This window comes from Beauveria bassiana (genome assembly GCF_000280675.1).
Source record: "Beauveria bassiana ARSEF 2860 unplaced genomic scaffold BBA_S00004, whole genome shotgun sequence".
Classification (NCBI taxonomy): domain Eukaryota; kingdom Fungi; phylum Ascomycota; class Sordariomycetes; order Hypocreales; family Cordycipitaceae; genus Beauveria; species Beauveria bassiana.
The window spans coordinates 133,400-148,754 of NW_007930839.1; the positions used below are offsets into that span (position 1 = coordinate 133,400).

Below are 15,355 nucleotides of genomic sequence, written 5' to 3' on the forward strand. Positions count from 1 at the left end.
CTCTTCAAAGAGACAGCCCCCCAGTTTTCACTATTCCTCCTTCTCGCCTTTGCAACGAGTTACTTTACCATCGAGCTTGGAGAATTGATATTAGCTGCATCTTCCTGATAGTCAAAACAGCACCATCTGCCTTCATCTCTTAAATCTGGTCCTAGATTCGACATCTCCTCATAGAATCCGATATCGTCCCTCCTCGACAAAGCATGGCTGAATCAGAGAATTTTGAGGAGGATCTCTTTGCAGACCTGTATGTTGATATGTCGCCAGTCGCGGAATAGCCCAATCTTCTTCATAAAAACTAACTACTGTTCAGCTACGAGGACGGCGACGCTCCCAAAGGTGCAACTGGCCCACAGCCTCCCAAAACTGCCGAGCCTGCTGCTCCCAGCGCACCAGCCGCGCAGCCTGCCTCGGCCGAGCCAGCAAACAACCAAAGCGGCAACGCCATGGATCAAGGTGATGACGATGACGACGAAGACGATGTCGATTTCAATCTCGGCGGTGGCGGTGGCGCTCCCGCATCAAACAACCACGCTCCTACACAGTCAGAAGAAGAGCCTGAGTTTACAGCGCCTCCACTGGGCACGGTGCACAAGGCCAGTGCCAAAGATGATGGGTGAGTTTACTACTGCCTTTGTAACCCTTTAGCGTTCAAATTTGCATTTCTGTGAAGTCAGTCTGCCATCCCCTTTCCTCTCCCTGGACTCCGGCAATAGGTCGCGAAGTGTGCTGGCCGCAGTTGCTGTCCTGCCTTTTTCTTCGAATCTTGGATAGCATATCATTTCATTGTCCAAAAAGACAGTGTCATCGAATTGGGCATTGGTGCGCTATGATGAGCTTGGTTCAGCCAGCCAATGCATGCAAATAGTTGCTACGGTCGCTACTACATATGCGCCGAATGAAAGGAATCACAGTCTCTTATGCTTCGAAGCGGAGCCTGGGTTTCGTGGAAGATGCAAAGACTTGACTGTTTCGGCATAGACAGCATAGGACACTCGTGTCTATCATAGCTCTCAGACGCAGACATCTGATAGAGTTCGAAGAAAATAGCTTGCAGCTCTCAAGAGACTGTAACCAGAGTATGGCGAGTAGCGCTCCAGTTACATATGAGCCTAGAAAAAGACAGACAAGCAGACAGTCAACGATAGCAAAAGGCGAAAGAACAGCTCAGAAACAGAAAAGAAAAGAAAAACGATTCTCGACAATTTCTGCTCTGAAAGCGTTTTGCTTCTATTTGATGGTCGTGTTATGAGCCATCTGGCTTTCATGTCTCCCTACTCGTCTACTTGGTTGGCGCTGGTTATTGCCAGCGCATACTGACATCTGGCTGCAACCTTGAGTATGACAACGAGCACGCAAAACTGCACGAAAGCATCATATGCCCTGCATAAGCACCTTTACTCACCAATCCATGATTTCTCTGGTATATATTGATATTTGGCATCATTTATCAGTTCAGACAGACCAGCCACCAGCACCGTTCAATACCCACTTCCACCCAGCGAATCTGCCTCCACGCTCACTCCGCCTTGACTTCCAAATCTGGGGAAATTGCTTTCGCGTCACGAAAACACAGCCAGACGGCATGCTTTGCTAAGGCAGCTATTTACTAACATGTGTAACCTAGTAAAATGTTTATTGGCGGTCTAAACTGGGAAACCACAGATCGTAAGTTCCGCAGTGTTTTTACACGAACGACCGAGAGCCACCACTGACATGATTCAGAATCCCTGCGAGACTACTTTTCTCAATTTGGTGAAGTCGTTGAATGCACCGTCATGCGCGACAGCAACACAGGCAGATCCAGAGGATTTGGTTTCCTCACATTCAAGGATGCCAAGACTGTTAACATCGTCATGGTCAAGGAGCATTATCTGGATGGCAAAATCGTGAGTACAGCTATAACATAGTTGATGCACAATACCCTAACCCATCATTTAGATTGATCCCAAGCGGGCTATCCCTCGCGATGAACAAGAAAAAACGAGCAAGATTTTTGTCGGTGGTGTCAGTCAAGACACGACAGACCAAGAATTTAGAGACTTCTTCGCGCAATTCGGCCGTGTCATCGATGCCACTCTGATGATGGATAAGGACACTGGACGACCGAGAGGCTTCGGTTTTGTTACGTTTGAAAGTGAGGCTGGTGTCGACAATTGCATCAGCATCCCTCTCGAAATACACGGCAAGCCTATTGAGGTGAAGCGTGCACAGCCCCGCGGCAACTTGCGTGAAGAAGAAGAGGCGGCGAAGCGCGGCAAATTCAAAAAGGTAGATGACCAAGGGCAGGGCATGCAGCAAATGGGTAATAGCGGCATGACCCCTCAAGTCATGGCGCAATACTTCCAGCGTATGCAGCAGTACTTTGCCATGATGCAGTCGCAGATGGCCATGAACCGTGGTATGAACATGAACCCGGCCATGTGGCAGAACATGATGCAGATGCAACAAATGCAACAGATGATGGGCCGTGGCGGTGGTGGCCAGGGTGGCTCCAACATGATGGGCAACATGAACCCTCAAATGATGCAGCAGATGCAGCAGCAGATGATGCAACAGCAACAGCAGCAGCAAGGCGGTGCTAGCCCTACGAGCCAGGGTAACGGCGGTGGCGGCTCGCAAGGCGGCTTTGAGAACAACAGCTTCGACCAGTTCCAACAACAACCTCCGCAGGGCCCGGGGGGTGCTCGCCGAGGCGGTCGTGGCGGCTTTGGCGGTGGTCAAGGAGGCTACGGCGGCATGGGCGGCGGTCAGCAAGGCGGCAATGCGACGTCCTGGGAGGGCATGTATGATGAACCCCAACCTGGCGGCTATGGCCGAGGCAGCCACGATGCTCCCCCGGCCAACGCACCCACGGGACCCAAGAACCCCGGCCGCGGTGGCGGCGGCGGCGGCAGCGGCAGCTATCGCGGTGGTAGCCGTGGCAGCAGCCGAGGTTTCCACCCGTACGCCAGGTAGTGCTGCACGGGTCTCGGGTCTGTTTACTATTTCATCTTTTGAAATCGGCGGCTTGCTTCTTTAATTGTTGTTTCCTTTCATCTATAACACTTGCAGCTTCTGGGATTTCGAATCAAGAGCTAGGACTGCGCGGCTACATCGTCGAGGGGTGGCGATCTGCAAGGAATACTGCGTCTGCTTTGAATTCGCGAAATCCATACTACGGTTCTAATGTACCATACTGAACACAATCAATGCAATCTGATGTCTCCATGAAAGAATGCATGACCGTGTAGTATCTAAGGATTGCTAGCTTCGAGGGACGGAATCTGGAGCGACATGTCAAAAATGTCGATTGACCATCAATGATAAAAAGCTGACACGAGGAGGTATGCGAAGCCAGCACGGCACATGAATTCCACAGCAGACAGTAGTCCCAAGCTGCCAAGGAAAAATCGATCCGCTAGGAACAGACGGGACACGGTGGACCGATACATGCTCTTGAGGCTGTCGCTGCCGTGTTCCAACACATACGCGTCCATGGGGGAGATGCGGAAGCCGCGAATGTCGACCGGCTTGCGCGTCGAGGCCTGCCCTCCCAGACTGTCCTCTGCGGACGTCATGGGCCGGCGAATCGGCTCCGGCGTGCGGCGGAGAGCCTGTATCAACCTGAAAGCGGCGTACTCGGCGAGGCCGGACGCGCGAAGCGGCAGGGCACCCTTTTTCAAAAAGATGTGCGGCAACATGTCGGGTTTGTCGACGGCAACGGTGCAGCTCTCGGCGAGCTCGTTGAAGAGGCCCTCAAAATCGTGCGCGTAGTGGACGAAGCGGGCGTAAAAGACGGGTGTGAGCACGCGAATCTCGACGTCGCAGGTCGGCGATGTCGTCGTCGCTGTGGCGGCTGCTTTCGAGGCAAAGACGTATTCAGTGGTGGATGCGGAGATGCCACTGGGAATGTAGCAGACGCGAAGGGACTCGGGCGATTGCTCGACGCGGTAGCGTAGGTAGTCACAGAAGACGGCCTCAAGACGGCGCTCGGTGGTAGTGGCGTGCCGGCCGAGACTCTGCGGGAGCGGCTCCGGGCGGAACCAGACATGTAGGCTGCGGCGGAGGAAGAGAATTGCGGCCTCCTTGACAATGCGCGGAAAGGTGGCGAAGCCGATCCAGAACCAGCGGCCGATGAAAAAGACTTTTTGCAGTGCGGTCATCTCGGCCACGTCAATAACAGGGGTCTGGTGTACGAGGCGCGCAACGAGCTTGGGATGACCCTTGGACGATCTGAGGTTGATGGTGACGTCCAAGCCGCGAAAAGTGGCCAAGCCGGGGCCGAGAGGGTCCTTGGCGAGCACGGAGTAGGAGCCTTTGCGGGAGTTGAAGGGAGACACGTGGAAGTCCTTTTCAAAAGACGCCGAGAATCTGGATGCGGTGTTGTCCGTGGAAGGCCTGGGATCAAGCGACTGGATGTGTTTTGTCTCTTGGTCGAAATCGCGAAAGACGAGATAGGGCCGCCGCTCATCGAATGTGTTGTTAACCTCGAGGATCATGGCGGACAAGACCTTGTCCGGCGAGTAAAGGTACCAAAACGACACAGGATTGAAGCTATATCCCAAAAACTTGGGCGCCGTGACCAAAAAGGCATGTTGGTAGTCACTCGGATCGACGGACTGACTGACGAGAAACTTGTTGAGCTTCTCGCGTAGACCGCCCTCATCGCGTCCGCGGGCCAAGTGGCTGGCGCCATCCACCTCGTACAGCGGCGACTTGAGCCGCGTCCACCAGCCGCGGACGGCTCTCTCCGAGGGCGGATCGATGGAAAGGATGCCATTGATCTCGGCGCGCAAACCGACGGGGATACCGACGGTGAGATAGGAATACGCAAACGAGTGCTTCTTGGGGAAGAAGCGCGTGTGCGTGGTGCGGCTGGGGATGAAGAAGCTGCCTGCAGATTCCGTCCATCGCACCACCGAACCATTAGTGAAGAACTGAGGAGCCGTTAGTGCTATGAGTCGCAAGAATAGCACGCTGCACGCTGCGGCCAAGACGCTACAGAGGGCTGGCTGTCGATAACGGGCAAGCAGGTGCCAGAGCGCCTCGGGCGATGCGAGCGCTGCCGCGGCGGCAACGAGGACGGCATCGCCACGGCTGCCGAACAAGCAGTAGTAAGTCGCGAGGCCCACGGCGACGACGGTTGCTCCGGGGCCATTCGGGCTCAATCGATCCGTGTAGTCGGCGAGACGTACCACGGCCAGTGACAGCGGTGAGTCGTCTATGCCGTCCATGGAAGCCAGGGCCGCTGGTGGCTGTACCGTGCCGGAACTGCAGTGTAGCTCACACGCGTCTACCAGGGCTGTCTGTCCATCAAGGCATTGATTTTGAATTTATGGCATGGTCGACAAGGGCTGCATATTGGTTGTTGGGCAGAAGTCTGAGAGTGTAGCAAACACATGAAGTGTGTGTCAGCATACGTATACCTTGAAGAGTGAGTGAGCTGTTTGGTGGGCCATGAGCCGGCTTCTGGGCAATGCCGTCATAGCGTTTTGCTTCTGGCAGTAAAAAGGGTGCCAAATAGATACTCATTATTTTAGCGCGTGGAATGTGCTAGATTCCGGAGCCGGCGCTGCTAAATCCGCCTTATGAAAAATGTAGGCAGTTTGGCAGGCAGTGTATTCGTACAAGCCACCAGTGGCGGTGCACTTCTTACCGCCCGCCCGCCGGTTGACTCAAGATGCCGCCACCTTGCGCTTTTTCTCCACCCCGATCCCGTCACAAACCTTTGGATTATATATTACGAAAGGCCTGGCATCTCGTCCCATTCTGCCCTTGCATCATATCCCGCTCTCGCCTTTCCATTCAGAATCATCCACGTTTTTACGACTGCGCAACGCCGATTCCTCGAACCAGGTCCAACATTTTACCATCCCGCCCACCAGCAACCTGAACCCCCGCCAAACCACCACCACAACCACCACAATGTCTGACGACTGGGATTCGCAAACCAAGATTGGTAGCCGCGTCCGCGGCCCCGGCGCTGGCCCCCGCGAGACTGTCGTCCGTGGCAAGGCTGCCCTCAACGCTGCTCAGAGATCCGGTACCGCCATCAGCACTGAGAAGAAGTACTCTTCTGCCAACTCGGTACGTTTTGTCCCATGTTCACACGAGGCGAGAGAGAGAAAACCCCGCCACCCGGTCGCGCGTGACACCGTTGCGGCACTGCGGCCAAACGTCCACCATCTATAATCGCCCATCGCAAAGGATTCGGTGGCTTGGAAATCATTTTCCTCATCAGACGCCCGTTATTTTACTTACTTTTCGTTCTTCTGCTAACTTGCTCCCCTTCAGACTGGCTCCGGCGAAGGTCAGCGCCTCACCAAGGTCGACCGCTCCGACGACATTGTCAAGCCCAACACCATCGGCAAGGCCGTCGGCGACGTCATCTCCCAGACTCGCCAGAAGATGGAGCCCAAGATGACCCAAAAGGACCTCGCCACCAAGTGCAACACCACCCAGACCATTGTCGCCGACTTTGAGCGTGGCACCGCTGCCCCCGACCAAAAGGTCCTCGCCAACATGGAGCGCATCCTCAACGTCAAGCTACGCGGCAGCGACATTGGCGCTCCCAGATTTGCCAAGAAGAAATAAGCGGCTCGTACAAATCATGGACAATGGGGGAGTTTTCTTTTCTCATGGGAATCACGGGCAGTGTAAGCGACTGAAATTGAACAAGAGAAAACACTTAGGGGCATCTAGCGTAATGGACTGGGCATGTGTCTAGACCATCACAGATGTTTGGAGTTCAAAATGAAACCGATTCAATAGATGGGGGGCTTATAGAAGATATTTGATACGGGCATATTTAGCACAATGGAAATATCGACGAGTCGTCGAAACCCATTCACTGTGCTCCTCACGGGTGCCTGCTGCTCACATGTTACTCACCTTGCAGGGACCGAACTTAGCCACGCAACGATGAATCAATTTACTCTCCCGCTGCTCACAAACTCCAAGCATTTTCATCTTCAAGACCAAGCGAAAGTTCAGAAATGGAGCCAACTACCGACGCGCCTGCCGAGCACGCCGCAAGTTCCACGACCGGCTCCCCCAACAGCATCATCGACCGTAAGCGCGAGCTCAAGGCCATCCCCGGCAGCTTCTCCTACAACCTCGGTCGCCGCGGCTCCGGTCAGGCTCCTCGCTTGGACCTCTGCCTCGGCCACAGCCCCAGCCGCAGCGTCAAGTCCATCATCGCTTGGATCGAATCCTCGACCGCCACCAAGCGGTCCTCGTCGCGGCTGTCCGCCAGCGACGACGCCGCCTCCCCAATGCGCTCCCACGTCTCGTCCTACAAGCTACACGGAGAATCCTCATCCCAGCATCCACGCGAGTACAGCACCGGAGGTATCAATGTCGACCGTGACTGCCCCACGTTTCTCGACTATCAACGGTATTTTGCACAAGACAGCCTGGCGCGGTGCCTGGACGAGCAGCCGTTGCAAACGGCGATGCCAGATAAGGCGAGCCTAGAAAATGGCCCGGCTGTGGTCGAAGAAGCGGTGCGCTGCGAAGAGCGACGGAGAAACAGAAGAGGCGCGGGAGACGGGAGTGCCTTGTCTGAAAAGAGGTCTCCAGCTGAGGTCGCAGCGCTTTAGATGGGCATCAGGCAACAGCTCTGGATACCAGACGAGGAATTAGAGAGTGATGCTTCTGAGACCAGCTCTGCGCTTGCCGATGAAGGTTGTGCAGGATTTAGCTAGCCTCAGCCAGACGAACGATTTAGCGCACAATAAGATGGCATTGTATGGTTGATTGTGTATTATAAACAGCTAGTAGAGTATCTGCAGGGCTTCTCGAACCACAAATGCTCAACCATTCTCTACCAGGTACGCCGTACGTCATGATGATCATATTTCTTTTTTCCATTGTATCAATTGTCTTGTTAGTAGTCCATTTTATTACGCAGCAACCTTGGCAGAGTATTTGGTGGCAGCCGCGTCGAAGGCAGCGCTCTTCTCTTCCAAGTCGACGAGCAGCTGGTGCTTGGGGGCAACCTTTTTCAAATTTCTATTTTGCAAGGTTAGCAACTGGTGAACCTCAAACACCGCCGTCCGGGGGTATGGCTTACTCTGTCAGCTCGTCCGAGTTGGCGCCGGACACAACCTTGAGCACCAGCAGGTTGGCAATCGCGTCGGCCGACTCGGGAGCTTTTTGTATGGCCTGGTCAAGGGCGGCCTGGGCCTCCTCGAGACGGCCCAGGTGCAGCTCGCAAACGGCCTGCGAAACGAGGCTGCTAATCGACGACGTTGCGGGTGCTTGAGCGAGCTCCTCAAAGACATAGAATGCCTGCTGGTATTTCTCACCGCCCTAGTTTCCGAGTCAGCGAATTTGCACATTTCCTCCCTGAGCTTCCTGCTTCTTACCACGCGCAGGCCGACCCACGACTCGGCGAGGTTGACCAGTAAGCTATCCTGAGCCCATCTTCTAGCGGCTGTGACTTCCTTGACGGCAAGGTCCGTTCGGTTCTGCTGGAGGTGGATCTGGACAATCAGGGCGACGGCGTCGACTGCATAAACTGTGTTAGCACTCGGATCTCAAAACTGGTTACATGCACCCATTGCATGGAGATTTTGCGACGTACGGCTTCCCTGGTGTTGCGACAGCAGGGCCAGAGCTTCCTCCGACTTGCCCGCCGCCTGCAGCACGGTGCCCCCTACGATCTGCACGGCGACATTGTCGGCGTGCGAGGCGGCCAGCTTCTCAACCACGCCGACGGCCGCGTCCGTCTTGCCGAGCGCCTGCTGGGCGAGGGCGCTCACCGCCTGCAGCTCCGGCTCCGAGGCGCCTTTGATGTCGGCGAGGACCTCTTGCGCCTGGCCGAGCGCAATGCGGGCGCGCAGCACCAGGAGGCGGGCCGGCAGCTCGTTTTCGGGGGAAAAGGACGATGTGTCAAAATCGATGACTTCCTGGTACTGTCCCTGGTGGAAGTGGTTGTGGATGTTGATCAGTTCGCCCTCGGCAGAATAGGGATCCATGGTTGCGGTTGTGTCGTGGGTTATGTTGGAGATGCTGTCGGTGTCGTTGGCATCTCAACCTACGTGGGGTCTTACCTGCAGACACCACGTATCGCGGGAGCTCCACGTGATGGAAAGTGCTGTTACCCGGAACATGCTGAGAAAATTTGGAGACACGTCACGGGTGTATTCTTGAATTAATGTTGGGTAGAAATGAATAATCTGGTTCCTTTTCGTTTAATGATCAAACTGAGCACTGGTTTCATGTATTGCTGCCATTTCAGCGCACGTCGTGCCGGCTGTGGTTGACAACAACTTGATCCACCGGTGACATCGAAACCAATGCCCGGTTCCTATCAGAGCGTTTAACAACACCAGACAACTGCAACGTTAACAACTTGGATAGTTGAACGTTGTTTTCCAAAATAACCATTTCGATGTCACCTATTGACTGTTCTTTCCCCCAATCAATGCTCCTTCAACCGTGGCCCATCGCTGAAAAAGTAGTATGAGGTGGCCATCTCATAGACGGGTTTCATTTCTGCAAGTTTTGATAATTGAAAGACCTTGTTCGAAATATCATCTTGATATCGACCGCTACAGAGTCTTGGACATTGCCAAACCCAATCTTGCCATTGTCACCAATCTTCGAGGTCACCCACTCGGATCAAGTCCTCCAAGAGCCCCACTACCGGCTTTCTGCGCCACATGTAAAATCACGTGAGGCAGAGGGGCAGAGTCTTTGGCGAGAACAACGTGGCGCGCCAAATGCTGCACTAGCCACACACTCAATGAGGCATGGCGCCGACCCTAGTTTCCCACAAACCGAGAAATCACCAAAACCTCTAAATTTCGCCCCGTCTTAGGAACTCTGCATCACCAAACAACCGTAACGACATCCACACAGCGTCGTCAAGATGGTATGTGCTTGCAACCCTGTCAGCACTCGTGGTATTCGATGCAGATTCGACGTTGAGGAATATCTCGGAATTGACTGGACGATCCGCGGCGCACGATGACAAGTTCTTACTCCCGAATGACGACGATGCGCAGCAAAGCACCTCATGTTATCTCCTTATACGCCAACGTGTACAACAACGACCACTGAATCGACTACTTTACCATAAGTTTGCAGAATAAATGCTTATTAAATCGCTCGGAATTTTGGAGTCAATCCATATCGAAGAAGCATCCGAACAAGACTGTCTCGTGCGACCGGAACGACAGACGACCGATATTCGAAGCGTCAAACTCTGCATCCCATACCCGAGAACACATGCTGCTCGCGATCGCGCCTCCCCACAACGAACGAAACACTGACTCGATTGGTACAGGTCAACATTCCCAAGACTCGCAACACGTACTGCAAGGGCAAGGAGTGCCGCAAGCACACCCAGCACAAGGTCACCCAGTACAAGGCCGGCAAGGCCTCGCTTTTCGCCCAGGGAAAGCGTCGTTATGACCGCAAGCAGTCCGGTTATGGTGGTCAGACCAAGCCCGTCTTCCACAAGAAGGCCAAGACCACCAAGAAGGTTGTCCTGAGACTGGAGTGCGTCAAGTGCAAGACCAAGTGCCAGCTGGCCCTGAAGCGCTGCAAGCACTTTGAGTTGGGGTACGTTTTTTTTTTCCCAGCCATCTTTTGGATTTCGTTGCTGCTCGCGCGCAGCGCAAGAGGGACAAAGCACACTAACCAGTATTTTTTCGTACAGTGGTGACAAGAAGACCAAGGGTGCTGCTCTCGTTTTCTAAATGCAGAAAAACTGTATCTTGGGGTTTCTCACGCTTTATTCGTGCTTTCCTTACTTGCATTTGGGCATATGGAACAAACTGGCGAAGGGAGGTTCGTGTCCTCGATTGAGGGATGGTTCATAGGGAACGAATCATAAAAAAGAAATGAAGTTCTCTATGTCATGAAAATAGCAGCTCCGCATGGAGTAAATCTACAAAAATTCAAAAAAACTACCAAAACCGTGTACGGCTATGACTTGTACCGAGATGGTGCTGGAGATGCAATTGTGGATGCTAGTCTATGAGTCAATTCTATCATGGGTTTGATATGGATTACGTTGAGATTCTGGCTTTGCAGGGGAACGCTGCCAGTGTCTAGAAGCCCTCACCCAGCTGAATGGTTCTCCCGCCGCCATACCACAATGTGCCGCTGCGGGCGTCTAGTCCGCGTTCCTGGCCAACAATCCACTCCCCCGTAAACGCTGCGTCATGCTTGTCCCAAACCTTCTCCTCCAGCCACCTGTTGACCTCATCGATGGCCTCGATCCACCGTTGCCGCTTCGCCGGCGTGTCGTGGTCGGCCTCGGTCAGGTAGCGGCCCAGGGTGATGTGCGCGCTGGGCACCTGGTACCGCGAGCCTACCTCGACGCCCGCGGCCTGCACCTTGTCAAAGACGTCCCGGCGGAGGTGGTGGTACGTGTAGTCGTCCCCGGACGTGACGCTCTCCGGGGGAAGATCTGCGGCGGGGGGCGGGGGGTGCGCCAGCACCTCTTCGCCAGCAGCAGGTAGAAAAGAGAGGGCAAACGCGGAGAGGTCATAGGACAAGAAGGGTTTGACGAGGCGGGCGCGGTGGCGGTGCGTGTGGGACACGATGGAGGGGATGGCGGGCCGGATGGCAGAGGTGAGGGCGGCGATTTCCTCGGGCGTCTTGCAAAAGGCGACCTCGAGGGTCGTCATGTGCATTCTGTAGACGGGCATGAGCCAAATATCTGAAAGTAGACTAGTTGGTAGCTTGTCCTTTGAGATGATGTGAACTGGGAGTGCGCGATACCTGGTGCCGTTTGCTGAAGCAGCTGCTGGACCTTTGCGGCGAGCAGAATGACATGCTCGGGAGGCCGGGCCCAGAAGACGAGACAGTTGCGCTCATCTTTGAAGCCGGGCTGAATGGAAGGGTCCGCCAGGCGCAAAAGATGCTGGTCAATGACGAGCTCTTTAAAATCTGGAGAGAGAAACTTTTCTCTTTGCTGGGCGTTGCGTTTTACACGATGAGTCTGATAGAGAGCCTGAATTTCGGCCTACAAAGTGTCACAAAGTTGGGTTAAATTTGCGTAATGTATTGAATTTTTGGAATAGGGTAAAGCTTTGATCCGAGTAAGAGAAGCATCGAACAAGCGTACGTACATGGTCATCGTTGCATGCCTTGATAAAGACGTCGTATGGGTTCTCGCCTGGCCGGATGACGATGCCGGACAAATCCTCCAATTTGTTGCGCGCATCCACCGACACGATTTCGGCAGCCATTCTGGATGTGCCAGAGTATGATGGAAAACAAGAGATTGACAAGAACCTTTTCGCCACTACTCGCGACAATTTCAAACAGTTCCTGGAAGAATAGACAAGCTTCGTTTCAGCGGCGGGGAGCTGAACGCACAGTAAGATGACTAATCGTCGAGGACATTGTGAATGGGCATAGCATGGCGTCACGAATGGGTGCAGCTTACGTATATTTTGTTCCTGATTCTTTGATGGAATTTAATAGAGTAGATATAGGCAGAAAATCATGCTTTTCAAGGGTATTGTTAGATGGCCGACGTGGGAAAAGATGCCTCTTTGACCCAAACGTTGGCATGCACACGTACGCATATATACGGTTATCTTTTATATACTGACAGCTAATCATATCATCTCCCCTGAAATTTCCTTAGAGATTCTCCCTCGTTGATGTGTTTGGAATAGGAATCTGCACTCTTAGTTGCGGCTCCGGCCGTCCCTTGGCCTCAAACTCGAGCAACTGGCAGTCCTCCTCGGCGACACCACTCGCAAACTGCGTAACCACAAAGTCGAGCGTCGTCCCCGGCGGCCCTAGCACCACCATTGGCGCATGCCACGTCCCCGCGCCATACGTCACAGCCTGGCTGCGCGTGCCCACAAACGCGCGCAGTTCCTTGAGATTCGGCAACCCCCGGCCCGGCGTCGTCGTCGTCGTCGTCCCCTCGGCGACGGGCATATCAGCGTCGGCCTCGCTGGGCGGCAGACTCGGCGCGACAATCACAAGGTACAGCGACGCCGACGACGCGAGGGGAGTAAACGTCTGCGTGGTAAAGGGGTGGCGCTCAAGGTGGCAAACGACAAACTCGGCGTGACGGCGTGATGATGATGATGATGATGATGATGATGATGAGAGCGGGCGCGCGGCGCAGACAAAGACGCTGAGCAAGGGGGAGCCAGGCCCGCCGCTGGGCGCCGACGAGTACAGATTGGCGAGACGGCTGGCCTGACGGTACTGGATCGCGAAGCCCTGGTTCGCGGGGGCCGCATTGGCGGGCAGCGTGGCGGCGTGGTGAGAGTAGGCGGTGGGCAGCACGTCGGGGCGCGGGTTGCCGACGACGTCGCCAAAGGGCGCAAAGGCGGCCTGGGTCAGGGGCTGAGCGGTGACGCGGACGTCGAGGTGGCCGACTTGAATTTTGCGCGAGGCCATTGTGTGTGTGAAGGATGTTGATGCTGTGACGGAAAAGGGCGTTGTCTTTGATGAGAAGTTGGGAGGAGGGCAGATGAGGTTATATAAAATGCCTATGGTGGGGGGGCCTGGGGTTGTCATGCCTACCAGCCGAAAAAAAAAAAAAAAAGGTGGTTTGCAGATGGACTGGCTTTTAATGAGTTATCTTGTCCATGATTATATGCAAAAGATGTAAGCCAAAAGCAATCAATGAAGCAACGGCTCCGCCCTGGATGAGGTTGTTGTGGTGGGTTGGACTTGGGGGAAGAAGCGGAGAGCCCCGGTCGTTGGCTTGGCCGTTTGGGCGAGGGCTGCCCCTCCGGTTCCGGGGGCGGCCGGACTCAAGCTACGCGGCGGACGACGGCGCAAGTCGGCACAAGATGAGGAATACATGATAAAAAAAATGAAATGGATTAATTAAGCTATTTGATTCTGAAAGAATCATCAAATCTATCGGAAACTGTTGTTGGTGTTTTGCACCTAACGGCCAGTCGTCGTCGTGCTCCGGTTTCGCGACGTAGCGTCTCTGTAAGTTTGCACAGACTTTTAAGACATTCATGCATGTTGCCTGTCCAGTCTTTGTTCCCCCCCCCAGACTTTTGGTGCCGATCTCCAGATAACAATAGGAATTCGTTGCGCTGCTCAAGTCTGTCTGCAATTGCCTTGCACTGGTACACAGGATTTTGGAGGAATTGTGTGCATGGGACGACATTACGCTCCTCGTCGAAGTACATCTGACATATGCGAAGCCGCTCATTCGCTTCGGCTAAAAGGAGAGACTTGTTATCGCCGCTGCAGACCCGTTCCATCGCCCTGCAGCCCAACTGCCTGCAGTGACGCCACCACCACAGGGCGGCGGATTCGGTATTCCGACGCCACCACCGACACCACCGAGCAGTCTTGTTGCAAGACATTATCAAAACATTTTTTCTATTGGTCAAGAAAAGGGAAAACGCAACAATAGAGAGCCATGTACCAAAATCCTTTGTCAATTGGCTAACCATATTAAATCGTAGTATAAAACCCTCCTCTTATAACAATGCATCGCCTCCACCTTCGATCTTTCCGCCCCCGGGACCCCGCGAGTCCGTCCAATTCCGCCGAGCAAGGAACGGCTCCAGAATTACCAGCAACCAACCCATCATGACCAACTTTTTTGCGTCCCTCCCCCCCCCCTCTCTTACCATGTATACTCTAATCATTACAAAAAAAATCAATCTCATCCGTAAACTGGCCCGTGCCATGTCGTGTACGCCGCCGTCTTTGCCATGATACGTGATCCTAACCGCCGCAGCACGCCGCGGCCCTCGTTGCAAGACCCGGATGGCGTGCTCCCGCCGCCCGCGACCGGCGATGCGGCGGCTGCCCCTGCACCGGCCTCCAAGGAGCAAATGAGCAAAAAGCCCGTTGCGTGGAAGGACATGCCGCAGAAGCGGCAGCTCGCCATTTTGACGCTGTCGCGCTTGAGCGAGCCGCTGGTGCAGACGTCGTTGCAAGTGAGTTTGCAATAATGGCCCCCTTCCCTCAGAATAAATGGGAAGGGAAAAAATTATTGACACGAGAGTAAAAAAAAAATAGGCCTACATGTTTTACCAGCTCAAATGGTTTGACCCCGAGCTGCCCGATTCCACCATTGCCACGCAGGCCGGCATCATGCACGCCAGCTTCATGGCCGCCCAGTTCGTCACGGCCCTGCTCTGGGGCCGCGTCGCCGACTCGCGCCGCGCCGGGCGCAAAACCGTTCTCCTCATCGGCCTCGTCGGCACCAGCCTGTCCTGTCTGGGCTTTGGCTTTTCCACCACTTTCTGGCAAGCCCTCGTCTATCGCACGCTCGGCGGCGCTACAAATGGCAACATTGGCGTCATGAGGACAATGTAAAGTTTTTTCTCTGCCGGTTCATCTTTTGAAAAAAAAAAAAAAAAAAAAAAAAAAAAAAAAGAAAAGGTAAGAAAAAAAAGAAAGAAATAAT

The 15,355-nt window shown here is 54.2% G+C and overlaps 9 protein-coding genes across 9 annotated transcripts; 5 read left to right on the forward strand and 4 right to left on the reverse strand.

Moving 5' to 3' along the window:
* Window positions 1–203: 203 nt before the first annotated feature.
* Window positions 204–2,958, forward strand: BBA_01828 (RNA recognition domain-containing protein; the record flags this gene model as incomplete). Its single annotated transcript, XM_008596925.1, has 5 exons — window positions 204–247; window positions 314–616; window positions 1,628–1,668; window positions 1,726–1,889; window positions 1,942–2,958. 5 exons carry the CDS (start codon window positions 204–206, stop codon window positions 2,956–2,958), a joined length of 1,569 nt encoding a protein of 522 aa, XP_008595147.1.
* Window positions 2,959–3,299: 341 nt separating this feature from the next.
* BBA_01829 (Cyclopropane-fatty-acyl-phospholipid synthase) lies at window positions 3,300–5,216 on the reverse strand (the record flags this gene model as incomplete). Its single annotated transcript, XM_008596926.1, has 1 exon — window positions 3,300–5,216. The coding sequence occupies one exon, from the start codon at window positions 5,214–5,216 to the stop codon at window positions 3,300–3,302; it is 1,917 nt and encodes a 638-aa protein (XP_008595148.1).
* Window positions 5,217–5,907: 691 nt separating this feature from the next.
* On the forward strand, window positions 5,908–6,576 carry BBA_01830 (multiprotein bridging factor 1; the record flags this gene model as incomplete). The annotated part of the gene is made up of 2 exons (XM_008596927.1): window positions 5,908–6,069; window positions 6,277–6,576. The coding sequence occupies 2 exons, from the start codon at window positions 5,908–5,910 to the stop codon at window positions 6,574–6,576; spliced, it is 462 nt and encodes a 153-aa protein (XP_008595149.1).
* Window positions 6,577–6,977: 401 nt separating this feature from the next.
* BBA_01831 (uncharacterized protein) lies at window positions 6,978–7,583 on the forward strand (the record flags this gene model as incomplete). The annotated part of the gene is made up of 1 exon (XM_008596928.1): window positions 6,978–7,583. One exon carries the CDS (start codon window positions 6,978–6,980, stop codon window positions 7,581–7,583), a length of 606 nt encoding a protein of 201 aa, XP_008595150.1.
* Window positions 7,584–7,886: 303 nt separating this feature from the next.
* BBA_01832 (coatomer epsilon subunit) lies at window positions 7,887–8,963 on the reverse strand (the record flags this gene model as incomplete). The annotated part of the gene is made up of 4 exons (XM_008596929.1): window positions 7,887–7,995; window positions 8,057–8,295; window positions 8,352–8,494; window positions 8,570–8,963. The coding sequence occupies 4 exons, from the start codon at window positions 8,961–8,963 to the stop codon at window positions 7,887–7,889; spliced, it is 885 nt and encodes a 294-aa protein (XP_008595151.1).
* Window positions 8,964–9,859: 896 nt separating this feature from the next.
* On the forward strand, window positions 9,860–10,691 carry BBA_01833 (60S ribosomal protein L44 (L41); the record flags this gene model as incomplete). The annotated part of the gene is made up of 3 exons (XM_008596930.1): window positions 9,860–9,880; window positions 10,277–10,554; window positions 10,652–10,691. The coding sequence occupies 3 exons, from the start codon at window positions 9,860–9,862 to the stop codon at window positions 10,689–10,691; spliced, it is 339 nt and encodes a 112-aa protein (XP_008595152.1).
* A 354-nt stretch (window positions 10,692–11,045) lies between these two features.
* On the reverse strand, window positions 11,046–12,191 carry BBA_01834 (60S ribosomal protein L44; the record flags this gene model as incomplete). Its single annotated transcript, XM_008596931.1, has 3 exons — window positions 11,046–11,659; window positions 11,722–11,965; window positions 12,072–12,191. 3 exons carry the CDS (start codon window positions 12,189–12,191, stop codon window positions 11,046–11,048), a joined length of 978 nt encoding a protein of 325 aa, XP_008595153.1.
* Window positions 12,192–12,591: 400 nt separating this feature from the next.
* BBA_01835 (ureidoglycolate hydrolase) lies at window positions 12,592–13,368 on the reverse strand (the record flags this gene model as incomplete). The annotated part of the gene is made up of 1 exon (XM_008596932.1): window positions 12,592–13,368. The coding sequence occupies one exon, from the start codon at window positions 13,366–13,368 to the stop codon at window positions 12,592–12,594; it is 777 nt and encodes a 258-aa protein (XP_008595154.1).
* A 1,286-nt stretch (window positions 13,369–14,654) lies between these two features.
* On the forward strand, window positions 14,655–15,264 carry BBA_01836 (major facilitator superfamily transporter; the record flags this gene model as incomplete). The annotated part of the gene is made up of 2 exons (XM_008596933.1): window positions 14,655–14,882; window positions 14,965–15,264. The coding sequence occupies 2 exons, from the start codon at window positions 14,655–14,657 to the stop codon at window positions 15,262–15,264; spliced, it is 528 nt and encodes a 175-aa protein (XP_008595155.1).
* Window positions 15,265–15,355: the final 91 nt, after the last annotated feature.